At 34.7% G+C, this 27,956-nt stretch overlaps 1 protein-coding gene across 1 annotated transcript; it reads left to right on the forward strand.

Moving 5' to 3' along the window:
• On the forward strand, positions 1–27,881 carry lpar1 (lysophosphatidic acid receptor 1). Its single transcript, XM_051910411.1, has 3 exons — positions 1–309; positions 11,705–12,460; positions 25,138–27,881. The coding sequence occupies exons 2-3, from the start codon at positions 11,722–11,724 to the stop codon at positions 25,437–25,439; spliced, it is 1,041 nt and encodes a 346-aa protein (XP_051766371.1). The 5' UTR covers positions 1–309; positions 11,705–11,721; the 3' UTR covers positions 25,440–27,881.
• Positions 27,882–27,956: the final 75 nt, after the last annotated feature.

Genomic DNA, 27,956 nt, shown 5'->3' on the forward strand with positions numbered 1-27,956 from the left:
TGTTACTGCTGAGTCTCAGTGCTGCAGTTGTTCTCCGTGTAACGGGACAGAGGTGAATTATCCCAGCTCACATGCCGTATGCGCGCAACTACGAGGAATTAAAATGAATATTCAAAAACGGCCGTGGACTAAACAGCGCTGAACAACAATCGAGCCATCTTTCTTAACCAAACGCGAGCATATTTTTGTTTTTGGAGCTTTTAGTACTTTTTTTTTTTTTTTTTTTTTTTTTTTTTTTTTGAAGAGGAGTTACGATTCAGTTTGGAATAACTTTGTTGGAGTTACTCTGCAACTTTGTCACTACTGCAAGTAAGTATTTAATACCAAGGTATATGTAAATGATACATAAGATTTGTCTGTTTGTTTTTCTCTGTAGGCTATAGTTTAATGTTAATGTTAGGTAAGTATGCATACAAGTAAGATCAGCAAATCATGCAAATTCCGGATCTCTGAGACAGTAACGCGTGGCAGTGACCGACAGAAGAGGTTGAGGAACTATAAAAAAAAAAAAAAATCATCATTTATTTTTACCCTCTAATTAATGCATCCTTCCTCATATTAGTTTAGTGATGCATGACTTAGAAGATATAAATCAGACCCTTTGTAAGGTTTTTTAAGGAACGCATTTTAGGTGTATGCATAGACCTATAGGTGCCACCCTGTTCCCAAAAGGTGTCAAACTTCAGTGTTTGCCCCAATTTACACTAATACCTCCCCCTCACTTCCACACAGACTAAACTCACAAGAAGATGATAACATGTACCTAACAAAAGGGGAATTGTTTCATACTGTGTTGTGTGTAGGTACTGTTGTAACAACCAGTTCTGGTTTGTTGTAAATTCAGATTGATAGCAGTCAAACATTCCTGGCTCTTTTGGCCGGCTCCCAAAAAACACGCCTTGGAATAACGTGTTCCAAACAGAAAGGATTCATTCAGGTCAATACACAACAATAAACATATTAAAGTCTTCTGATGCTGTTGAACGTTTTTGCAGTAAACCGTATAAGGAGTAGGTGTGTTTAGTCCTGATCTGAGTCGACTAAGATAAAACTGAAAATCATGTCAAGGACTTCATTTATTTTCATTTCATGATTCGAGTCATGATGTGGTCACACTTAGTTGTAGTAAGATTACAAATGAAACACATTTAAGCTGCCTGATGACTGTAAATTTGGTTTATTAGGCAATTCATACAGTGAAAATAACGCATATGGAAACTTAAGGATGGTGTTTTGACCAAAACAAAGCAAAATCTTATATTTGACCTTCCTAGGAGGCAGTCAGGTGTAATCTCAAACTTTTGACTGGTAATATTTGTTTGAACTTAGTGTGAATACTAAATAATGACTGAATACATTCAACAAGAGCCTCACCATAAGTTTGTAGAGTACAATACATGCAAAATGAAAGTAAAAATACAGTACTTTTTTCCTGGTTCATGCTCTATTAAGTTGGGTAGACTTAACATATTTATTGCCAAGGTTTTAATATATCCAGTGGTTGGTCTGATGCAAGCTAGACAGAGACAGGAAAGCCTCCCCTTTACAAAAAACACACATGGTACTCCATCACCTCCCAGGTCAGGACTGGGTGCAGCTGTGGAGCCGATCAGAGCTGGGATGCCAGTGCTGGTTACTGCCCTTCCTGCTGCATGTCAAAGCTGCTGAAGGGAGATATCAAACCCTAAAATGTGTTCAGTGGCCTTCAATTAAGTGCATTGGCGCTCTCTAAATAAATAGGTCGAATGGGCATGGCTGGGAGGTCCCGTGACTTGATACAGTGAATGGTTGTGCTCTATTGTGTGCTATTTTAATGGCCACCCAGTCAGTAGTATAAATAAGACATACTATTTTGATATATGTGATCTTTTGAGGCGTGTGGTTTTTGCTTTGAATTTGTGAGAAGTTGCGGATGTCAAAACAGTTTAGTTCAGCTATAAGGTTTATTGATTTCTAAACTGTGTATTATCTTCATAGGATAATGATTTGTTGTGGTGTTGGTGTCAAGCTGTTATCTTTAGATTGTTTTATGTCCTTACTGGAGTTTACGGCGCCTAGTCTGGTTAACTTCAAAGAAAAGCTCACAATATGAATTGTGGTAGGCTATTGTAATTTTGTGATGACTTGCTTATTTGTAGGGTGTATCACACAAAAATATTTGAGGTGCATTTTATACAGTATACACCCCAAAATTAAAAAAAAAAAAAAAAAAAAAAAACTTTTATATGTGTAAAAAGCTTCTTAAAAAAAAAAAAAATGTTTTTACAATATGACATTATTTTCATGAAAATAATGCATATTTCCACCAAAATGGTGCTTTTCTTTTCTTTTTCTTTTCTTTTTTTTTTTACATTATGACATTATTGTCATGACAATTAGGTACATTTCCCCCAAACTCAACTTTTTCTTTCATTCTCAATAATATTGTTTTACTTTAAACCAGTTAAAAACATTAAAACACATGATGTATAAATACAAATTAAAGAATATTTATTTTAATATTACTATTCAAAATATATATCTTCATTACTGTAACAAAAATTAGACTTCCAAATTATGGTAGACAATTATGTGGAAGGACATGATTTTTTTTTTTTTTTTTTTTTCATGAAAATAATTGCCTGAAAATATGACCTACTCTTGACAGGTTTTCTGAGAGCCAGACACTAATCAGTACAATTAGTATTTTAATAACTTGTGAGTTTTTTTTTTTTGTTTTGTTTTTTTATTTATTTATTTATTTATATATATATTTTTTTAAAATGTGTCTTGTGTCTCACTTGGCATAATAGTCTATACAAAATGCCTTGTTTGGTATTTTGGAATGTGCAGCCCATATGTATCTAAGACACACCCATACACAACTGTGACAACTGTGATCATAACCAGCCTCGTGGATATGGGGGAAACTTGATTTAGTTCAGAAACTTAACAATTATTATTATTTCACTCTAATATTAAAACACTGTAAGACAATTACTATCTAAATTAACAAAATTTTAAATATCTGGCAGAAACCTTGTAACTTTACAACTTATAAATTGATAAAAACGTAATGCGATGCACTTACTCCCTCAGATGCGGCCTTTCTAATGACAGACAAAACACATATGCCTATGTTCGACATTCTCCAAAATTCGCTGGTCAAAAACTTTTGATAGATTTATTTTGGTAGAATATTAATTATATAATATATATGTGACACATGCAAGTGTGTGACTATATGTAAAGCCACAACATCAATGTTGGCAACACAGTGTTTATTTAAAAAATACCCAGTTCCTGAAAAATAGTGGTTTTGGACATGAGGTTTCTGCCCAACAGTCTCTCATTTCATACTGTTGTGTAGGAGGCCAAAAGAGTTGAGTTGTGAAGTTTAACAAGGTGGAGTAACGTTTAGTTGTGTATATGTTTGACCCTACTTGTAATATATTTAAGAATGAAAATAGAGTAAACAATTTTGACATATAAGGGTGTTTAAAATAACAGAACCACGTCATAAGAGCTAAAAGTAACTACATTAGAATAACAAATGCAGCTGCAGAGATGAATCACTAAGTTAAGTGTCATTTAACAGTGTGTGTGTGTGTATGTGTGTGTGCGTGCGTATAAAATGTCTTGAATTACTTTATTAATAACAACACTGTTCAAAGCAAACTAGTCTGTTCCAGACTTGCAGCTCCATTCTTCACAAAACCAAAATTAGTTAATTTGTGAAGGAAATCCTGATAAGAAATCTCAAAAAATTAAAGATTATTTATTTGTTGTTTGAAATTACTTTCTTTCTTCCATTTAATACAAGCTATTATTGTTTACTAAAACTAAAATTATTACTAAAACTAAACTGAAACAAAAATAAATTGAACCTAAATAGTAATTCAAATTAAACTCTAATGACAAAAGCACAAAACACGCTAAAATTTAAACTCAAAATAAAATGAAAACTTAAAATATAAAAATAAAAGCTAATCAAATATATTATTAAAAACTAAAGTATAATATTATAAAATAACATTGAACATCCATTCCACTTTTATTTTGATTTTTAAGAGTAGTCAGGGCATTGCAATATTCCTTTTCCTTCCATAAAGAAAGAAAGTCATATTTGAATAAATGAAGGCAGAATTTTAAATTCTGGATTAACTATTGCGTTAATAGAGACAGATGGATACTTTACACAATTGGTTCTGAATACCGCAAAAGTATAAACTCAAAACTTACCACAGAATTGAACCCTTGTGACCCACTCTGAGCAAAAACTGAGCAATATTATGTCAGGGGGCTGCCCTTTGGAAACCACTTGTAGCTAAAAAAACATGCACAATGAAGGATAATCTGGAGTAAGGAGCACAAAAACGATCCCTGAGTGATGGGAAAAAAATTGAAATAATCTTTTATCCTTTTTCCTCCATCCAAGTGAGTTTGCCAAATGTTAAACGTTGTGTTTCATAATGATTTGGGCAGCCATCTTGTGGGAGTCATTAGGTCTGATGGTTGTTTTGGAAGGTTGTATAGCTTCCAAGGAATATGAGATAGGACCAGGTGCATCCTATCCAGGTGCAAACACTGTTCTGCCATGACATTCCCATAATTCAGGAAGATAATGGCACCATACACAGCTAAATAACTTCTAGGTTGATTTCATTCACCCAACAATTTCCATGTTGAGATTTAAAAATGATTGAGCCATGAAGAGCCAAATGTAGATTGCATCATCTTGACTTGCTCAAGAACTGGAGGATTTTATGCTTGAATTGTGTGATATCTCACTATACACATACAGTACAGAGCTTGCATGTCATCATTCCAAAAAGAACGGCTATTCTGAAGATATGAAGGACCTTATTAGGAAATTTGTTTGAACAATCAAAAATACATGAGTGTGTTATGTTGAATGTTTTGTATCTTTTCTGGTTTTTATTATGTAATCCGTATGAAATCAAGGGGAGGTACGGTCCTAATTATTACACGTCTCTCCTATTAAAAAAAGGAATTGAGCTCACGGTTGTTTTGTATCTTTTCTGGTTTTATTACAAAAGTCCTTCCTAAGGTTAGCTGGTTGTGACAATGACTCTTGTTATGGCAGCCATATGTTATTTTCGAGTCAGTTAAACAGGTATACAAATTAGTCTGAATGATTTTGATTATAGCAAATATGTCTGAATCTATGTAATTGGTTCAGATTTGAATTTAATTCCTTGTTTGTTTGTTGAAAGGATGCTCTCACACTTGGGTCCATTGGCTGGTCCGAACCCGAGTTCGATTGCTCCCCCTGCTCCCGCTGCATTGTGTTCACCTTATATTATTTGGGTCCAAACCGCAGTGTGTTTGTATCATCAAAGCAGCAGCTGTTTACCCCTGATCCTTGGTAAAGGCAATGCAGGAAAGGTGGCAAAATGCATAGCGTTGCTCACCTCACTTTTATATTTGCTCACCTCACTTTTAGATTGCATTCATATCAGCAGCGAAACATACCGGAGTTCACATGAACTGTACCCCATACCACCCTTTTTATGCAGACTCAGGTATGGTTCGCGGTTTTATAGTTTTGTTTAAGAAAAAAAATGCTTTAATATTTGTTTCCCATGCGTGGGCGGCCCTAAAACACCCCTTTTCAACTCATTATGTCTTCTTTATACTGTTTGTCCCATCACACAGAATACGAGTTCATCGGATGTACTGCTATGCAAATTAGTTACAATAACATTTCTTCATACTGTTTTGCTGTTGCATATATTTATTGCCAATATACATCTCGTGCAGAGCACAACAACACACTTCTCAGGTCGATGAAAGCGCCGGCACGATCCCTTGCATTGTTTCGTGATAACAGCGGAAAGAACTTAAAATACGTCATTTTTGGTCATACAGATAAGAGTCATTATCATAAGACATCATTCAAAACTGTAAAGGGTCTACTTTTATTTGTATACACTCACAATAACAACAAAACGTTACAAAATTTTTTTTGTAAAATAAAGAAAACAAACTGGGAGCGCTTTCTGCTGTCTCTCTCTCCGTGAACAACTATCTGAAATGTGTCACAAAAATGAACTGAAACGAATACTTGCCTCTCAGACAAAGCAAGTCTATAGAAAGCTTGAAATGTCTTTCATAATTTTCTGATTATGTAATCTGTATGAAATCAACGGGAGGTACAGTCCTTCCCGTCTGAGCTCATTATCATACGGAAGGCATTCATGTGGTAATCATCCATGCAAACATGTAAACGTCCCCATCACCAATAGGCCTTTTGAGAATAAAATGAATAAAAACGAAAAAAAATTTCCTCCATGTTGTTTTAGATCACATAAAGCCAAATGCTGTTTTATTGGTTATGAATAAACTTGCAGTTTCTGCATATACCATTTAGTACAGAAGACTGGAGAGGGTTGACTAAAGGGGAGTTTCAGGGCCACCCACACTTTCGAAACAAATAGCATAAACTCATTTTTTACCCATGAATCAAAAATACGAAAAACCTCTTAAGTCTCGAATTTACGTTTCTTAAAACGAAAAAACTAAATTCAAACCGTTTCTCATTTCTCATTATTGTGCTCGGACCTTTTGTGGTTTTGATTGGATTTGGATTTTGGATTTTGATTATTTCAAACAGTGATGCAATGTAAACATAACAACTCTGCATGGGATAATTGAATACATTGTTTCCCATGCATGGATTGTGTATATTATATCATGCTCTTTGTTTGTGCATTTGTAAATCCTTTATTTGGTTACATGCTTTAGCCTGTGTTTGCGACTGGTTACCATAGAAGTGTGATCAGTCAATGTAGGTCAAAGTGTTTCATTTCTCTTGGTTCAAAATGAGTTGATGACATTGTGATTTTATATATATTTACATAATGAATTTTTAGCTGAGTGCACTCCAATCACCATGGTGCCACTGCTGACCAATCAGGTTTCAGAAATAGGATCAGAAATGGAATCAGAGTCAGTAGTTAAAGTACTGAGAACTCCACCGTAATACAAGACAAGCGAATAGTGGCTCTCCATTAGTTTTCTGATATCACTATGATGTGAAGAGCACCTGAAGACGTAACAATTAGGATGTGAAGAGCTCTCCCTTGCCCATTTATAACTGGCTCTACAGATCTTTGCGCACAAGCCATGCTCTATTTATGTGGCTTCTTAACTTCAAGAGGGGATGCCTCTCTTGGATTACATCCCTCCTGGGCTATGTCTTTTTGGCATGGTGTGCCACCAGACTAACCATCTCCATTCGCTAGTGGGCTGCTGCCACCAAGTGCTGCAAAGAGGCTTTAACTGTGGCAATGCTGTAGACCAGGGATGTCTAGTCCTGCTCCTGGAGGGCCAACGTCTTGCAGAGTTTAGTGCCAACCAGTATACACACCTGTTTATTTAGGGTTGAGGCTAAAGTCTGCAGGACTGTGGCCATCCAGGAGCAGTATTGGACAAAATTTTTTGCAGTGATATACTGTTGGTGAACATCCCTACGCCATTCACTATGCTGAGAGCAGCGTTTAGATTAATATGTAAATTTGTGCTGCACGCTTTTCTCCCAATAACAAAAAATAAACACATCAAAATGACACCAGTGAGAAAACAGCAGTTAAGAAAGCATCTGAGCATAGCAACATGGATATGTTTGAACCAGCAAATAATTCAGCAAACAATTCTACAATTCAGCACTTCAGTCCTGTTTATTTATACAACACCTTATACAATAGATTGCTTTGAAGCAGCATATTTACAGTATAAAACATGAAAAACTCCAGTGTTCATGTTTTTTAGTCGGGTGAATCACTGCGAAACTACCCACAGTTCTCAGCAAACTCTGGTGATTTTTTTATTTTTTTTTTGCATCTGATGCCTAATTTTAAAAACATGTTTTTCATGACTGATGCTTCCAAAGAAATGAATCAGGTTGTGGCTGGTTCTTTGTTATAAGCAATAAAAAAATAAGTTGGTACTGCTTTTATGTAATTTATGCAGTCCATTTGTAATTTTGTAGCCTCTGCCTGAGGCTGTCTGTAATAATTTTCATACTTAAGTATATTTTAAATCAATTACTTTCCATGAAGGTATCTTTAATTTCACTCAAGTATGACAATTTGGTGCTTATTTACACAACATTGTGCTTCCCCTATTTGTTTGTTTGTTTGTTTGTATAGGGACACTGTATGTACGATGTGCCTTTTAAGTGCACTTCGAACCAAATATTTGGATGCTTGTGGATGTATGTGGTTTCTAACAAATGCACAGTATATATTCGGCTGTTATAATAATATATAATACTTTATATATTAAGTTAGCATATATAACAATTGGTTATACTTTATTTTGATGGTCCACTTTAGACATTCTACTAACCATAAGTAACTTTGCAACTAAATGTCAACTAATTCTCATTAGAGTATTATTTAAGGTTAGGGTTAGGTGTTAGGATCCGGGTTAGTAGAATAAGTTGACACGTAGCTGCAAAGTTACTTAACAGTTAGTAGAATGTCTAAAGTGGACCACTGAAATAAAATGTTACTGAACATTTAGTAAATTTCTGCATTATCCAAAGCAACTTTATTATATTACAACAAGCATTTATTATATTATATTATATTATATTATATTATATTATATTATATTATATTATATTATATTATATTATATTATATTAGTCTTATTATATTAGTCTTATTATATTAGTCTCATATAGTCTTGCCTGTAGCTTATATGACACATTATCTTTTGTAATATGTAGCCTATATCTTTAGTACAGAATTACCCTAAAAAAAAATTGAACATGAAAACTCCAAATCGCTTGAATCCACCACTACTGTACCTGAGTTCTTTATTCTTCCTGGATTGTTAACAGCTTTCAGTTGAGGATGCCTAATTATGTGCGTAAATTAGCAACATTTGGCATTTGGGTCTGAATCACATTGGAGCGTTGCCTCACAGAGCATATGCACTAATGCGAACAATTTATTCTTTGTAATAATTCTGTTTCATTGTTTTTTTCTTTTTTTTTTTTTTTTTGATAGGATGGGTGCAGAACAATGCCTGCATTGTATTTTCAGACAGGCAGGGGACCAATACTGAAATAAATCAAGGCTGGTGCTGTTGCTCGCTCCCCAACCTCATTCTCAGAAAGTTTGCCTGCACAGTATCTATACTGCATAATGTTTACTTGTAATGATATTTAATATTGAGGATTAAGATCTTTGTCTCATTTATTTAAGCTCTTGTATTTTTTTAGATATGCTTCCAAGATTGTCATTAATAAATCAATGAATAAACAGGCCCATGCATGTCATTCAGTGCTGGGTGTATTGAAACTACCATGATACCAAAAAGCATTTGTTTTTTTTGTTTTTTTTTTTATTTAAATAAATAAATAAATAATACTGTATGAATGGTCAAAAGTAATTGCAAAATGGCATTATTGCAAGAAGTAAATAATTTCTGAGAAAAACTCTTGGGTGAATCAGTTGGCAAATGAAAGTAAAAAGTAACTGTTTGTTGTTGTTGTTGTTGTTGTTGTTGTTGTTGTTTTAAATATATGATGTTTACCTTCTAAACAACAACAACAACAAAAATGGTTTAGAATGAGTGTTTACTTTCACATAATGTTTCCTTGAGTAACAGTCTTGTACTGTTGTTTTAGCAGGAGATACAGCAGAACTGTGAAGATACAATGTTATCAAATGCACTCAGCCAAGGCCTTTCTGGAATTTCCTTTTCACTGTCTTTATCCATTGAGGATGGGTTCTACAATAGCGCTGAAACTGTGGCTTTAAGCATTGCTTCAGTTGACAGAGGAAGTTCACAGACATTTGTGCACAGACCGCTCTTGTTCATTCCCTTTAGTTTAGTGAGATCAGAAGCCTGAGGCTATATGATAAAACACTTTGACACACAAAGACAGGATCTGTCTGTCTGTCTCCCTGCACTATGGACCAAATGTGTGGTGATGATAGCTTTAGAAGTACACAATAACTGTGGAAAGGTCATCCACTCTCGTTTGGCATTTGAATTCTAAACAATGCATGCTGAGCATGAGATAGCTGCATGTGAGCTGAAAGAAATGTCTGTTTTAAAGTTTTAGCAATGGCTAAGAAGAAATTTTTCTATTAAAAATTGTTTGATATTTATTTTATTATATAGCTTATGATATTCAATGGAACCAGGTTTTCAAACACAACCTGAAACGCACATTATTTGTTTATTCACTTACATGTTGTTCAACTTTCCTCTGTGGAAAATAAACTGTACATTTTTGAGAATACTTTGCTCACTTTTCAATATAATAAAAGTGAGTGAAATTGAAATTTTGGTCCAATTCTCATTACTAACTAACTATTAACTATGACTTTTGCCTCAATAAACTCCCCTAATTACTGCTTATTAATAGTTAGTAAGTTAGATGTTAAGTTTAGGTATTGGGTAGGATTAAGGGATGTAGAATAAGGTCATGAAGAATAAGGCATTAATATTTGCTTTATAAGTACTAATAAACAGCCAATATCCTAGTAATATGCAAGCTAATAAGCAACTAGTGAGAATTGGATCCTAAACTAAAGTGTTACCAAAATTTCAATACATCCAAAATGACTAAAAAGCAATATCACTTGTATGGCTTCAGAAGGCTTGCGAGTTTATGACAGACCAATGAAGTCTGAATAATTTGTTCTTGAATTGGACTGACCAGGTTCTCAAGTTCAACTCACTGATTCAATGATCGTATGTCTTCAGAAGCCTTTTAATATAGTGCACGACTGATATGAACCACTCTTATGATACTGTAATAGTATTTTGCATGAATTTTGAGGATTAAAAGCTCTAGTCCCTATCCATTGTAATTGCTGGGAAAAGAGCAACCAATAGTAGATTACTCAAAATTTCTGCTTTGATAAATGATGATAAAAATGTCCAAAGGTAAACCATTAATAGCACATTGTTGAATTGTAAAGGTTGAATAACTTCATGAATGCAATTTAAACAAATTTGGGTATTGAGATATACTGTAGACAAATTTTACCACAGTGAAAAATTGCGAAACCCTGCTGAAGTTCACTGGCTACTTTCTTAGACATAATAAGGGTTAAATTATCTTCCAATGCCCAAATGAGGCCTGTTTCCTGTGCTGGGTGTTTGGGGAGGAAGAAGCGGCCAATTCAGTCCTGCACTGATGTGTTTAATAGTTAGTTGAATCCCATGGTACAGACTAACATTGTGCCTGTTTATGTGTTATTGCAAGCTGTCGTTTTTTTTTTTTTACATGTTTAGTCGGCCTTTCCTGGTCAACATTATGAGGTAACACACTAATAAAAAAGGACCAGATGGAAACAGCATGCTAAAAAGCTGATATGTTATGCCTGTGAAACATCTCACTGCATGGGTTCTGGACATACTGTTCAGTTAAATTAACTGCTACATGTTGTTGACAGGTTTATTGTCAGTTAATTTCTGTGGATGTTCCATGCATTTTAAATGCTCTTCTGCACTGTCACAAAAATACATCAACATTTTATTTCACAATAATGATCATTGTGCCTATGGCTCTAAATCCATTTTGCCTCAATGCATGTGGGTGGCAAGTCTACTGTGTATGGCATCAGTTTGAAATTACATGCCATTAATTATGCAAACCTTTAAGCCATATGTGACCTTTCATTAGATTTGAATTAGATGCTGAAACTCTGACACCTTTTTTGATCTTTTTCAGAACCATAACCTTTCAGGATGGATGACGGACAATGCTACTACAACGAAACCATAGCCTTTTTTTACAATCGTAGTCAGAAGTATCTGGCCACAGAATGGAATGCTGTAAGCAAGCTAGTGATGGGACTTGGGATTACAGTATGTATTTTTATCATGCTGGCTAACCTGCTCGTGATGGTGGCCATCTACATCAACCGCCGATTTCATTTTCCAATCTACTATCTAATGGCTAACCTAGCAGCTGCGGACTTCTTTGCAGGACTTGCCTATTTCTACTTGATGTTTAACACGGGACCCAATACGAGAAGGCTTACAGTCAGCACGTGGTTGCTTCGCCAAGGCCTCATCGATACAAGCCTAACAGCCTCAGTTGCTAACTTGTTAGCTATAGCCATTGAGCGCCACATAACTGTGTTCCGCATGCAGCTCCATACCCGCATGAGCAATCGACGAGTAGTTGTAGTTATTGTCATCATCTGGACCATGTCTATCATCATGGGCGCCATTCCTAGCGTGGGCTGGAACTGTATCTGTGCCATAGATACTTGCTCCAACATGGCCCCCCTCTACAGCAACTCCTACTTGGGCTTCTGGGCGATCTTCAACCTGGTGACCTTCGTGGTGATGGTCGTTCTTTATGCCCACATATTTATGTACGTACGACAGCGAACGATGAGGATGTCCCGGCACAGCTCAGGTCAACGGCGAAACAGGGACACTATGATGAGCTTGCTGAAAACGGTCGTGATTGTACTGGGTAAGTTCTGCTTTCATTCAAAGTTTTGTCATTAGTACTTTAGTCTTGGAGGGCCAACGTCCTTGCTGAAAAAAATCCAGCATAAACCACCATGAATTCCGTGCTGGTCCATGCTGGATCGAGCTGGTATAGTGCTGATGTAGCAGGTCCAAAAGCAACCAGCATCCCATGCTTGTCCCAGCATGCAAAACATACCTTATGTTGTCGACGAGCAATGCTGGATTTTTCAGCAGGGGTCCTGCATGGTTTAGCACCAGTCTGCCTCAACACAAGATGGTGGTCCTCCAGGCACAGGATTGGACAGCCCTGCACTAGCATATAGACCATATAGACCATAGTCCAACCTTGATCTTGCACGGCCACCATCCTGCAGTATATATATATACATAGCCAACTCACCTATGTTCCTCGACTGTTTTCTGCATCCCTCCACCACCCCATCTCCTCACACTTGCCTAGTCACTATCCTAACCAGAGATACAAGGGGGAGTACTCTGGGTTTGGGCCAAATTCTGAGCTCGGAGTCCTCCCTTCAAACTGCACACCAAATATGCATAATTTTTGCATAATCTTATTATTTGTGTGAACTTGTGATAAAGTGTGTGAAATTAAAAGTGTGAACTCGTGAACCTGTTATTTTACAACCCTCTACAATGCAAGTAAAATGCTTGCATATGTGACTACATCTTCACTATGGGCGACTAAATAATGTCTATCATTTGCCATTGGCTAATAAATTCTTAGATTTAAGAATTTAGACTTAGGCTAATTATAAATGTTTGATTGGGGTTGGAACTAAACTGCAGAATGGTAGCACTCCTAAATCAGGGTTGGACAGCTAATGCTGTCTGAGTAGGTACTACATTTGATGAGGAACACACTTTGAAACCATTAAAAAAAGTATGTATGAATGTGTGTAGTATGAATGCAATCTAGATGAACTTCATCCCACCATTCACAGATCCACTAAAGTGGCATCATGGCATAGTAAAGTGTCCATTGGATGCACACTTCAAAACCTCTGTTGAATTAGTAGGCCATCTGAGCACTTTTGGCCTATTGTTTTATGAAAAGTACGGATTTGGACATACTATACATTTCAAGTACTGTTTTTCACCGACTATATAGTGGGCAAGTAGGTATATTTGAACACAAGGATTGGTATATAGTGTGGGTCTATTCACACTATATTTCACTTGCAGATAGATTATATCTACATAAAAATAGCTATCATATCCTTTATTATAATGGTGTAATCATAAGCAGATGGCCTAAACCACAATGACTTGTTCAGCAAACAAACTGTCCCCACTCATATTTAATTTTCTTTTGAAATGTTGGGAAAAATCATAAAGGTCAGTACTCTTGACTACTAAATCTTTGCAAAACAACACATGAAACGATCATTAATCTTTTTTTGGTCTACCACATTGTGGATATGAGCATAATGAAGCCAAATTGCATATGTTCTCTGAGAATCTGTCCTTTAATGATGTCACTATGACATGGAAATTTGCTCTGGGGATCAATTAATTCTCTCCAATTGCTGTTCACACTCATTGCTTTTTTGGCGAGATTCCATTTTTCCACTTTCCGTCAAGGGAGGTCCTTTAATGATAATATAAATTTACGCACCAGGCTCCAAAAGTCCATACATATATAAGCAGCTGTACCTAAATGCTACGTAATATGTTACCCTTCACTCTATTGTGCCAACTTCAAGTCGATGAACAATGTAGCCCTTGAGCATTCTACAGCTGAGGAACCGTCATAGTGGTCTTGCAGCCAGTTCCACTGTTTGCCTTGCACTGCTTCAGTGTCATGCCTCGCCGGCTCCCCCAGTGAAGCCTGGCCTGGAAAAAAGGAAGCCAGTCATGGTGCTGTATCCCGCCGCACAAGCACTGTGCAGGAAACAGTACTGTTGTTGTTTGGACCGGGCAGAGCTTGTCTCGAACCTCTGGGAAGGATGGATAGTAAGGGGTCTGGATGAAAGCACGGTTTGTAGACTGCGATCTCACCCTGGAGATAATAGACGTATATATGGTAATTACAGTATGTAATGAATGTTTAATAATATAAATTATGTTACAGAACTAAAATACAGAACAGAAACAGAACTTTTTAAAACCTTTATTTTATTTATTTTTTACAAAAATGAGTGGTGTATATAGCTTGTTGCTATATAGTTATAGTTAGGCCAAATATGACTATTCAAACTAATCTGACTAAACGTAATGTGCCCAGACTATGGATCTCTCTATTGTGCATATTATTGCTTGTATATATTTGCAGTTCAAATATCTAAAAAACATTCTTAAATCAAGATGCATTTACTAGAAATGTAAAATGGTTATCTTGTTTAGTTATGTCTTGTTTTCTTAAATAAATAAATAAATAAGTGGGTTTTGCTTAAAACAAGCAAAATTGTCTTCCAGTGGGGTAAGAAAAATAATTTTAATTCAAATGGAAACAAGATAATTTTTCTTAGTCCATAATTTTGCTTGTTTTAAATGGGTCCTATTATGGTTTTTCACTTTTTCAACTTTAGTTAGTGTGTAATGTTTCTGTTTGAGAATAAAAAGATCACGGGTTAGAATCTGCCTTTTACCAAGCTCACATTTATTTTCAATAAAAATGAAAATAATGTTCTAAAAGAGGAAATAAACTGCCAACAAGTGTTTCATAATATTAAGTGTTTATTGGGTAGGGTTAAGGTGTAGGGAAGGATTTTATTTTCCCAATAAGGCAGCACCCATTTAATAATTTTAATAAATATAATAATTTACACTCTATGATATTATTGCTTCCTGTTAATGTACAAAAATACCGAGGTGCAAATAGCATCTGCCAATATAAAGTATAGATAGCATCTAATTACTATTTACTCTTATTGCAAAGAGCTGATACTTTTAAATGGTGTAAATAGAATCTATCGCTATTTTCACCTAGTGTAAACAGCATATAGCTAAGAAAATGCTGCTATTGTCACTTAGTGTAAATAGAATATATTGCTATTTGCACTTATTGTAAATAGCATCTATTGCTAAGAAAATAAGCTATTTTCACTTTGTGTAAATAGCACCTAATTGCTATTTACACTTAGTGTAAATAACATATATCGCTATTCGCACTTAGTGTAAATAGCATCAAAAAATAATCTCTGCATACATTTACATCGACACCTGCCATTATGTTTCTTATTTGTCATCTCTGATTTAGATCTGTCTTGTAGTGTTTCACAAGCCAATGCACTGTACCATATATGAAGTCCTTAGATTCTTCAGTTTGTTGTCAGTTGTTATCTTTGTTTTGTTATACAAAGTTGTCATGTCTAAGTATACCTTGGATTATTCTTGTTATTGTCATCATCGTCTTATTTTTGTTATTTAAAATAAACACAGGAAATGATAAACCATGAACTATTGAACAACAGAGACAAGAAACATTCAGTTAAGTTATAGGTGGACTTTAGGAAACAAAATCAAAGGCTAAAGTGTAGAATTGTTATTTCTACCATAAAGACTCAGAAAGCAGGTAAACGATTAGATGGTATTTATTCCATAAAGTATAAACAGATGGTAGTGCGCTACAATGATTCATGTTTAGTTGTATAGAAAAGTTATTTGGCATAGTCCTTAGTCCAAATCCTGGGGATGCAGATTTGGCTGATCCTGCCTAAAGATGAAGGCAGGGGCAGAGCCTACCCCCGATGGATGGACAGGGCCAGCCTGGTGGTGGTGGGGAGGATGGAGGGGAACGTCAGCGTCATCAACTGCGAACGTGAAACAGAGAATTCAGTGCTTCATTTCCAAAAAAATAAAAAAATAGAGCACTGCATTGATTATGATTGACAATTATGAATGGCGAGCTTGTTCTGTCAGACCAGGTTGCTTGTCTTTCTAGTGAGATCTGGCAACACCAATGTCCACTGTCACATCAGTGTGTAAAGCACCGATAAAAATAAATAAATAAATAGAAATTAAGTTGATTTTAGCTTGAAACAAGCAAAATTTTCTGCCAGTGGGGTAAGAAAAATAATCTTAATTCAAACAGAAACAAGATTATTTTTCTTAGCCCATAATTTTGCTTGTTTTAAAGGAGTCCTGTTATGCTTTTTCAATTTTTCAACTTTGTTAGTGTGTAATGTTGTTGTTTGAGCATTAAAAAGATCTGCAAGGTTACAAAGCTCAAAGTTCACTCCAAAGGGAGATATTTTATTTAACGGAAAACCCTTTTCAAGAACTACAACGACTTGTTTAGACTACAACACGCTTTCGCCAGGTTTTGTAACGTCACAATGCTACTCATTTAAATAATCCCCGCCCACGGAATACGCAAAAAAAAAAAAAAAAAAAAAAGAAAAAAGAAAAAAGTCCTGGTTGAGCTGCACTAGCAAAGTAGAAGAAACACTGTTTTATTCCCAACAAAACCCATTTGTTTGACCTTTCTAAGGCGGATGAACAGAGTGGTTAAAAAGTATTTTTAATACTGCTCCTGAACATTACAACCCCAATGTGTATCTGTGTGCTGCACATTTTACGGAGGACAGTTTCCAGAACCTAAAAGAGTACCTAAAAGAGTGTTGCGTTTTCTATTAACATTTCCAACCTTATGTTGTTGCTACGTAAACAAATGGCAAAGCTGTTTGGTTCCGCAGGCCTACTAACTAACATTACATTGCTGATGTAATGTTTACTGTAGCTTTTGTAATCATTCACTTTTGCAAGATTGTTCACCGCCCCTTTGAAAAATTAATGGTTTTGTTATTGATTACTGTTTACATTACCATAGTTTTCTGACAAATTTCATGATTAAATGGTGTATAATATCATGTCTGAAATGTATAAGAAAAAAAAAATACCACTCTGAAAAATCTTGTGAAATCCTGTGTTTGAAATCCCTTCTGCACAATCATCCTGTTCATTAAGATTCTCAAGGGTCTGAATGCGGCTCGAATTGGTTTGAAATTGATGCCATGCTTAATGGTTATGGTTATGGTAAAGGGTGTGACATTTCCAAAACACGCTCTTAGCGGTTGACCAGTCACAACACACTGGGCTAGCTAACCAATCAGAGCACATTTCGAATTTCAGATGGAGGGCCTTCATCGAAGCAGGAACTAAACAGCGTGTTCAAGCCAGACTGGGAAGAGAGGTGCTCTAAAAATGTAAAGCATTTGAGCAATTTTTTTGAGCAATTAAGCATAAATAACTATTCTAGTATGATCTAAAAACAAAATCAAGACTTCATAAAAGGGCATAATAGGACCCCTTTTAGCAAAAACTCACTTAATCTTATGCCATTTTACTTGTATAGTAAATGCATCTTGATTTAAAGATTTTTAGGTATTCGGACTGGAAACAATACAAAAATCCTTTTTGTTTTGTTTTGTTTTGTTTTGTTACAGTAGCAGTAGCAGTTTGTGTATTGTGGAAACTGGCAGTGTACAACTAAATAACATATATGTTCCTTACCTGTTTCTACTTTAGTTCTTCTTTATCCTGTGTGCAGTCCATATAAGATGTGAATGCTCTGCATACCCAAGCCATTTGAGAAAATTAGTTTGTGGACTCTAATTAATATTAAAATTATAAATGACTATAAAATCCCTTGTCATTTGAGGTGTAACAAAAAGCTTATATAATACAATGTTGGTAATACATATGGAAAAAAAGAAAAAGATAAAAATATAACGGAAACTTTTTTTTATTATACTTATATTTATTGTAATTAATTATATTTTACTAATATTTTATTTATAATAGGCTACTTATATTTATTATATTATACTTGTTTTTAATTCTTAATAAAGAAAAAATACTTCCGGCATACGTTTACATCCGCACCTGCCTTATTTGTCATCTCTGATTTCGTGTCATAAGTCGATGAGCTGTACCATATATAAAGTCCTTAGATTCTTCAATTTGTTGTCAGTTATCTTTGTTTTGTTATACAAAGTTGTCATGTCTGAGTTTACCTTGGATTATTCTTGTTCTTGTCATCGTCTTGTTTTAGTTATTTAAAATAAACACGGGAAATGATTACTTCAGGAAACAAAATCAAAGGCTAAAGTTTAAAAAAAATTAAAAATAAAAATAGTGCACTTCATTCACCTTTTCCGTTAGTTACGAATGACGAGCTTGTTCTGTTAGACCAGGCTGCATGTTTTTCTAGTGAGATCTGGCAACACCGATGTTCACTGTCACATCAGTGTGTAAAGCGCTGATACAAATTTAGGTTTTCATGTTCTATCCACCACAAAGAACTTTCCAGGAAACAAAACACAGCATCTCGTCACACTGTTACAAGTAACTTCCACAAGCTAAAATGAAATCAGTTTGGTACTTCTCAAAGGCATGACTCATCCATTGTTGAGAGTTACTCAAGGGCGTATGAAGTATATTTGAATAACAGTGGTGATGAAATCATTGGATCAGTTTCCGCTCCTCAAGAAAACGAGACATCAGGACTTATGTGGTGTATAACAGCAGGGTGTTTCATTCTGAATATATTTTGCAGTGTTGAATTTTTTTATTTCCCCTTATCAGCATTATTGGAACACATGAGAAACTCAAATATGCTTACATGGCATACAGATAATTTTGGGAGGAAAAAAAAAAACAAAAAAAAAAAAACATTAGCAAGTCTTTTTTTTCCCTCATTCATTTTTTGAAGGCAGTCTGAAATGAAAACATAGATTAAGATAAGCTGACCGTTGCATCTATCCTGTGAAAATATTTTTTAAAAAAATTGTTGATTTTACTGGCATCTTGCCCCTTGTGAATCCCAGAAACTGCCATTAATCATAATTCATTTAAACAGAAATGTAAACTTCAGAACCCATGAAGCAGCAATGATTTTAATGGCTATGGAAGTATATCAGCATATCTTTTTATCAACCATTCATTAAAATGGTTTTAAATCAGCCAAAAGTATCCATCTAATACTGAATAAACACCATATAATCAGTTGAATTTAAACAGTTTTATATTTGAATAAAAGCATAGACTTAATTAGTAGGATTCTGACAGACCTCATTGGAAATATCAGATCTGTACCGGGTCTAAATGTGCCGAATCCCCTGAACGGGGAGGGCAGAACAAATGACCATGCTTTTGCCAAATCCTTCAGTCCTGAATCTGCTGCTAACTATGCAAAGCATGCACTAAGCACTTCCACAGGTGTTGCCGTCTCACTTAGTTCCCATCAAGCTTTTGCTAATGCTGCATATTTTTGACCACAAACATTTGGCCATGTGTTGTTGAGTTTGCCAAAAAAAAAAAAAAAAAAAAAAGCGCTTGTTTTGCCGAGATAACTTTTACGCGTGGGTGTTTAATGTTGATAGACACTGATTATTTCTGCATTCTAGATTTTAAAGAAGACATGGTGTTTGTTGAATTTATCTCATATAGTCAAGGTTTATCACGTGACAGTAAATCATGCTGTATTGTAAGCAGCAGATAGTGGCTGTAAAATTACTACACAAATCAATAAAATTTCTGACAAGTTGCTCAAATAACAGTTCTGTTTTTAAGTCTCACAAACCATGGAAGTTAAAAGTTATGATGATTTGCAGTTCAGACAGCGAATCAGTTACTGTTAGTACAACAACATAACTTGAAGCTTAACCGTAGTAACCTTGTTGCACGTTTGCCTTTCGAACCATGTTGGTTCAACAATAGTCGTTGATGATGTCACACAGGTTGTAGAGTAATAACATCTGCTAATTGATTGATTTGAGATCAAATTAACATGGGATTATTGCTGTAAATAATGAATGTGGCATCTGTGGACTACTTATTATTTGTTCTCCTTTGTTTGCTTTATTTACAGATGCTTGATTCATTCACAGGTTCCCTTTTATGTCATACTCTGGGATACTAGAGCATGTGCGAATGTGCTCTTTCATTCTCCTGACAAATTAAAAGATGGAGAGTAAAATTTGTATAGATATTTTGGTAACACATTAGATTATGGAACACATATTCACTATTAACTACAAGTTTTCCCTCAATAAACTCCTAATTACTGCTTAATGATAGTAAGTAAGGTCGTTGTTGTAGTGGTTACGTTTAGTTATGGGGTAGTGTTAAGGGATCTAAAATATGGTCATGCAGAATAAGGCACTATAAATACTAGTAAACAGCCAATATGATTGTAACATGCATGATAATAAGCTACTAGTTAATAGTGAATATGTGTTCCCTAATCTAAAGTGTTACCCATGTAATTTTTGATATAGATTGTTATTTATGTTAGCTTGCTTATTTTGCTAAAAAGTGTGGTCCAACACATCTGTTTAGAGCATGTTTATATAGAAAAACAATGGAAGATCAGTTGAATGCAAAAACATGTTCTGCGTCAATGGACCCTTGACGAGACTCTAGAACTCTCCAGCACCATTCGAACACACACACACACACACACACACACTTATATATATGTATATATATGTATATATAGTGTTGTATTACGTGCTGAATAACCGGTAAAAACAATAAATCGCTTGACTTCTATTTTCCGATACAATCATGGCATGAAACAATGTTTTCCTTTAGATATGGCAAATTCCTTGCCTTTGTCAAGGAAAGCCAAAAATACTTCCTAGACAAACCCAACATTCATGTGATTTGGCAAAGTTATTTCGCTTCTGAACCTGAATCTCTTGCAGTGTTCATCTGAACACCCCAGTCATTGTGCCTGATGGTGTTAATAAGCCTTTGTGGAAGTAATAAATTAAAATCCTGCTCAAAGACGGAGCAAAGCTTTGAGCAGCTGCCAATTTAACTGCTTATTTAGCTTGTAAGTGGAAGAGAGCTTTAATGGAGGGTGAGGGGTGTCTTTGAGGCCCTGTTTAAACCTAACCAGTATCCTGTAGTTATGACATACAGAATGTAGGTTGAAATACTGAAGCATTACTAAATAATCAATAAACCTTAACTGGGTGCTTAAAAAAAAAAAAAAAAAAAAAAAAAAAAATGAATGTGTTTATTTGTAAGGGTAAATCCACTGAGAATTTGGGCCAACATACAAGGATTTGACTGATACTGCTGTTTAGAATGACATCAGTCTAAACTTGCTCAGTTTTACTCAGTTTTAACTCGTCCACACCCATGGTGTTGGCTTTCTTCGTGCGTCTGTGGAGTCCTGGGAGGAATACTTACCCCAAACACACAGTTATCCATCAAACTAATTGCTATTACATGAGACGCAGATTAAGGATATAGTATATCTAATTATTACATCTAGTTGTAAGCGGAAATGTGTGCAGAGGTATCATGTCACAATTATGCCACTTACAGAATCACTCAAAAGGGCTAAATTAAATCAAAATTGTGTTTTGTTGGATTAAATTCCAATTTAACCATTGTCAAATTTCATTCTAAATTAGATGACGTAAATATTAGTTAATAAAATCTAGTAAGATGTTTCTGAGAGAGCATGACATCAGTAGACTTACTGTATGCTATTTGTGAACAGCAGGCTAACAGATTTGATATTGCAGTTCAGTATTATAGGCAAGGCCAAATTATTTAAGTCCAAGTCAGGACCGAGACCAGAAGAGGACCGAGTCTGAATCCACATACTCCCGAGTCCAAGGATTAACAAGGACTCCGAGTCCTGAACTCGACCAAGTCCATATTTTGAAGATGTTTAGTCACATTTCTGGAATTTTTCTCTTCCAAAACAAGCTGATCCTCTGTTTTAAATTAGTTTCCTAAGCTGTTTGCGTAAAAGAAGCTCTCAAAGCAGTTTCCATTCTCACAGTTGAACCCACAGTGAAGTGCTTGTGTATATTTTTTATTTAAAGACCCCTTATTCTCAGAAGAACTATGAATCTGAAGTGGCATCAAGTTTTCCGGTAAAACAATCTTGACGTTTGGGTGCAGGAATTAGGACTGAGGAAACTACGGTTTTGTTTTTTAATATACAAAAGTATCAGAATCTCTCACTTCAAACACAGTCTTCAGTCCCCCTCATTCACGTCTGTAGTGGGTTTGTTCAGAGAGAGCAAAACATGTGGCAAAGCCATGCTGGAAACAGCTTGCAGTTTATCTAACTGCTGAGAGTCTCCACATAACTTTCTAGTGATGTAAACCATTCAAGAGCAGCTGCGTTTGACTAAAAGAAGAGTAGTGCTTTTGCAAACGTATTTCTGTCTTGCAAAATAACAACTGTAGCCAGAATGTTCTTTTTCAGTAAACATTTTTTGTTTGTCAAAGTCAAGTTGGGTTAGATTCATAAGGAAACAATGTGAAAGGAGAAGTTTGCCACCAAGAAAATTTACTATAAGGACTTTTTTTAAGCACTGGGATGCCTGCCTGGCCTTCTGTTAGTAATGGAAAAGCCAGATATCCTCTGCCTTATATTATGAGATGTAGGCTCTGTCCAAAACTTAGTCTACTGCCTATATAGGAAACTACCTTCTAAGGCTGCATCCCTAAAGGAAACTTTCAAATCCTGTATTCACACAAAGCACATAGGACACTTAAAGTTGGATTCAGTACCATTAGCCGTTAACATGTTGCTAAGCTAATTTATGATACTGTATAGAAATACATCATACACAAATATTGGCTAAAATTACCAGTTTTAATTGAACCATGAATAATTTTCAGTATTAAATAAAATATATTTTTAAATAACATTTCTATCACCTCATCCTCAAAAGAAGCATTATTTATTAGTTGATTTTATTAAGTAAACTTAAAATTCAAGTATGTTTTCAAGTATACTTTATGTATTACTTACTGCTTACTTCCTACTTACTGATAAGTGAGTTGTAAGTGTACTATTTTAGTACTTCTTGGGACTGAATTGGCCCACTTTTACATATACTTTCAAGTTTACTTTAAGTGTAGTAACAGTACTGTACTGTGAGAGTAGTAAATTTTGAGTACACAGCTAATTTAAACAAGTGGACTTATAGATATACTGTTAGTTTATACCTCTATAACCTAACTAACCTATTGTTAGTTTATACTATATACCTCTAGCACATTTTTTTCTTTACACTTTGAAGTATACTCTCATTAAACTATAATTCAAAATTTCTTTAAGATGATTTCTTTTAAGTATGATAATATCATACTTATCGTTCACTATTTATATATTATTTTTGCACTTTACTATCAGTTCCTATTTGTGTATTTTTATATACTTTAAATATACATTTAACTGTACTGTAAGTAGACATATTTATGCAAGTATTTAACCTATTACATATACATTTTTGTAAGATGTATCTTGTAGGGGATTTTTTGCTACAAAGTTTTAATTGTAAATGTTTACAGTTCAATTAGTTTATGTACATGTTGTGTGCTCTTGGTGAAGCTATAGATCTTGCTACTCATTTAGATTATGAAAATAACTGAAAGTGATGAACAAGATAAACACTTACTGGACTGAATCAATTAGGTTTACTGGTCCCCCTTTATATTAGGTGGCCTTAACTACTATGTACTTACATTTAAATTAATCATTTGATACAATGCACTTATTGTGTACATACATGTTTTTACATTGTACTTATATTTTAAAAATACCTGCATGTAATTATATCTGTATAGTTACATTTATAATTACACTGTTGACCCATCCCTTACGCCTTAACTCACCCTTAAACCTACCCATACCACCAAACCTGTCCTTAACCTTACCTGTATCCCACCTCAATAGCAGCAAAAGTGTTTTCCAATACAATATTACTTATTTTTTGATGTAAGTACATAGTAGTTAAGGCCACCTAATATGAAGTGGGACCAGTTTACTTGAGTATCCATACATCATTATAGAAAATCATGTTAAAAAATGTGTGCATGATTTAGAATCAATCAGGCTTTTGAGAAATGTTTATTTGTACACCTCTCAGTCGTCATTGTATTGTATTGAATTATATGTTTTACCTTCCACAGTAAAAACTATGGTAGCACTTCATTGTAGAGTCCTGTTTCACATGTACATACTATACGCTTATTGTAGTAATTACAATAAATGGGTAATAACTTACTAGTCCTGAACCTACCCCTAAACATAATCTTAGCCCATGTAGTTACCTTAAATTATTCAGTAATTTCTTGGTAAGTACACTGTAAGTACACTGAAAGTGCACATACTGTAAAATAAATTGCAACCAAAACTACATAGTTTTGATTATAAAATTAATTACTTGAATAGCATCTTACTAAGTCATATTATTGGGAGATATAGAGTGACAGCATATTTTTGTATGCATTTTATGTAAGTCTGTTATATAGTTATAAAGATCTAATTTAGGCCTTCCCGCTTAGGTCTCTCCAGCGCTGGAAAGTTTTCTAATATTAAAGTGGGTCCTAAAGCTCTTGCTTGATCATAACCCTTCTTTTTCCAGTGATATTCCTCTGAGCTTTTCTCTTTTGTAATGTCTCTCTGCCATCTCTCTTTCTACAGTCTTCAAATCTCTCTCTCTTGCTCATTCTCTCCTCCCCCATCATGAGTGTATATGCCCCCTACTGCTGATAGGCTAGAGGTGTGTTGTGCTTCTCGGTCCGATCCACTTTCAACAGCGTTACTTACTGCACCTTTAAATTTATTGAGCTTGACTATGCAACTTTTATATCTGTTTTTGCACTACAGAAAAATGTCTTTCAATTACCTCAAATACTCATGAATCGCATCCATTTCCTCTTGTTTTTCAGGTGCTTTTATTGTGTGCTGGACGCCTGGTTTGGTGCTTCTCTTGCTGGATGTGGTCTGCTCCAAATGCAATGTCCTGACCTATGAGAAATTCTTCCTCCTTTTAGCGGAATTCAACTCTGCCATGAACCCTATCATATACTCCTACCGGGACAAGGAGATGAGCATCACATTCAAACAGATCCTGTGCTGTCAACGCCAGGAGAATGTGAACGGTACTGCAGAGGGTTCAGACCGATCCGCGTCTTCCATCAACCACACGGTCCTGAGCGGGGCTCACCATAACGACCATTCAGTGGTCTGAGCTTCAACAGGGGCCAGGATCTACATAGTATAAGTGAGCAGAGACTGTGAAAAAGGCATTTTCATCAACAAAAGACTTGTGCTTATGAAGTTTTCTGTGCTTTTTCTGTCTTTATAATGTTTTGACAATATATTGAACTATTTAAAGGCTAATCCAAGAGGATTTAAGTAGCCAGTTTAACACAAATCGTATTTGTTCCTGTAATACCTTAAGTATGGAAAAAGTTTGGTATCTTGGCTAGTTGTAATTTTTTGGCCAGATTGTTGTAAATCAAGGAGTTTTTAGTCTTGTACAGCAGGTGTTGAAGTAAAGAACGTAGTGAAGTGTCCATTGAATCTGCACTAGAAAGAAAGAGTGCACGTAAGGGACCACTGGGAAATAATTTTGGTGAACTATGCGAAGTACTTGATTTTGTTTTGTTTTTTTTGTTTCTTTTTTGCAGTTTATTTTGCACTGCAGGTTCATCCCTATGATATCAAACTGCCACCAAATATTATACCCCAAAAATATGTCTTTTAGCCAATTGATTTAGGGGTCCAGGGGGCTTAAAATGTAGATGAATGCTTGAATTTGAACATAAGGACCATTAAATATTTATGTGAAGCTGGGTAAACATACTGTACCTCAGTAACTTGAAAGAGCTTGATTTACACAACTTAACTTTATATTTTTCCTGATACAAAAAAATGCATGTTCTATTGGTTATAGCATTCCCAGTAATTTGCAATAGGGATCAACATCTGTGCCTTATTACTACTATTATAAAAATAAAAAAATTAAACTCTGACAGCTTTTTATGAATTATATTCAGTTTTTAATTGAATATTCTGTATATTCTTTTAATTGATATTCTGTACACATTTCTAAAACATATAAGACAAAATAATAGTACAAATGAAGAATATTTTTATGGATGTTCAATTTGTGGCTGATTCATTGAAGTGATGCAACATATCTTGTGTCATGGCCAGAACCAAAATGAAATGTCAAAAAAAAATCTTTTGGTTCAACATGATGGAAAATAAATTATCAAAAATAGTCTTTACTTCATATACCAACGTATGTACGTATGTATATAATAAGTGTATATATTCATATGTTAGTCAAAAAGGGAATGTTTATTGTTTAAAGTTAAAACATTTGAACCAAGGTATAACTATTTTTAAATATTTTTTTGGTTCTTCTTTTTTTTAAATCTACTTTCATCATACAAAATAACATTTTTGGCCAAACATGGAAGGACAAGTGTTTTAATATACATACAGTGGCCTGAAAAAGTATTTGAATGTTTAATGATAAATATGATACTTTATTTTACTGTCCTACATGTTACATGTACTACTATAGTAATAACAGTGTATTATGCGTAATTACATGCAACTAGCCCTAAATCAAACCCTATTCCTAATGCTAACCCTATAGTAAGTGTATGTTAACTCAGTACTTAAATGTATAATTACACGGTTACAAGGACACCAAATATAAGTATGTATAATTTACTGTTGTTACTATAGCAAGTACATATATGTGTAACAAAGAAATAAACTGTAAAATAAACTGTTAACCAAGAAATACTCAGAAAAAAAAATGATGTAATAAAACTCATTCATTGTAAATGTGACTTGTAACTGTCCAAAATTTGTCGGGGCCACTGTAGGAAAGTTCATAATATAATTCTAACATCTGTGAAATTAACAGTTTTATATGTTGTATTGTTTATAAGCGGGAACGCTTTTCATGAAATAACCTCCAGTTTAAAACTGATGAGTGTTGTAGCAAAAGGATTTTCCTTTTGAACCCTATAACATTTTGAACTTAATGACAGTATTGCTTTAATGTTAAAAAAGGCACCGTTTGTAATGAGTATGAACTTTCCACTTTAATATGGCTGAAATTTGAAGATTTGCACTCTGTAGACGAATGGAGGATTATTGGCTGAGATCATATAATTTTAAAACATATCAGTATTACCAGTTGTCATAAAAATAAATAAATACTAACATTGTTATTATCAATTGTTATTATCAATTGATCAAGTGTAAACATTTGAGTTTCTTGACAACTTTTCATGTTATTTGTCTTAGCAGGAAAACAACCTATAAAACCTCTTTATTTTTTTAACCAAGTTGCAAATGTTTCAACATTTTTGCAAGTCTTACTCTGTTGCGAAAGCAAGTTTGAAGCAGTCCAGTGCTCCAAATGACGTCCATCCAGAAGAGACAGCTGTGCTTGACGGGTCATGGGCCACAGGTTCATTCTGGGTTGAAAAACGACTATGTTTCCTGTTCATTTCAGCAAATGTGACCATATTCAAAACATATGCTTGGTTTTTACTTGTTCTCTTAATGAAGTCTGAGCTCTGAAATCCTGTATGATAACATTCACTTAACAATGTCATTCAATTAGTGAACCTTCTTAAAATAAATCTGTATATGAGTCAAATCCTGATTTGTTGTGCATCATTTACATATACCAAATATAAATGTGAAGTTTTGGTAACACTATATTTTGATGGTC

The sequence above is a fragment of the Ctenopharyngodon idella genome, chromosome 10, assembly GCF_019924925.1.
Source record: "Ctenopharyngodon idella isolate HZGC_01 chromosome 10, HZGC01, whole genome shotgun sequence".
In the NCBI taxonomy this organism is placed as follows: domain Eukaryota; kingdom Metazoa; phylum Chordata; class Actinopteri; order Cypriniformes; family Xenocyprididae; genus Ctenopharyngodon; species Ctenopharyngodon idella.

What these genes read in the sequence shown, in the direction of transcription:
- lpar1 (XM_051910411.1), top strand. Translation starts at nt 11,722, where the DNA reads ATGGATGACGGACAATGCTACTACAACGAAACCATAGCCTTTTTTTAC. An exon ending in AACGGTCGTGATTGTACTGG is followed by an intron (nt 12,461 to 25,137) that starts GTAAGTTCTGCT and finishes CTTGTTTTTCAG; the next exon opens with GTGCTTTTATTGTGTGCTGG.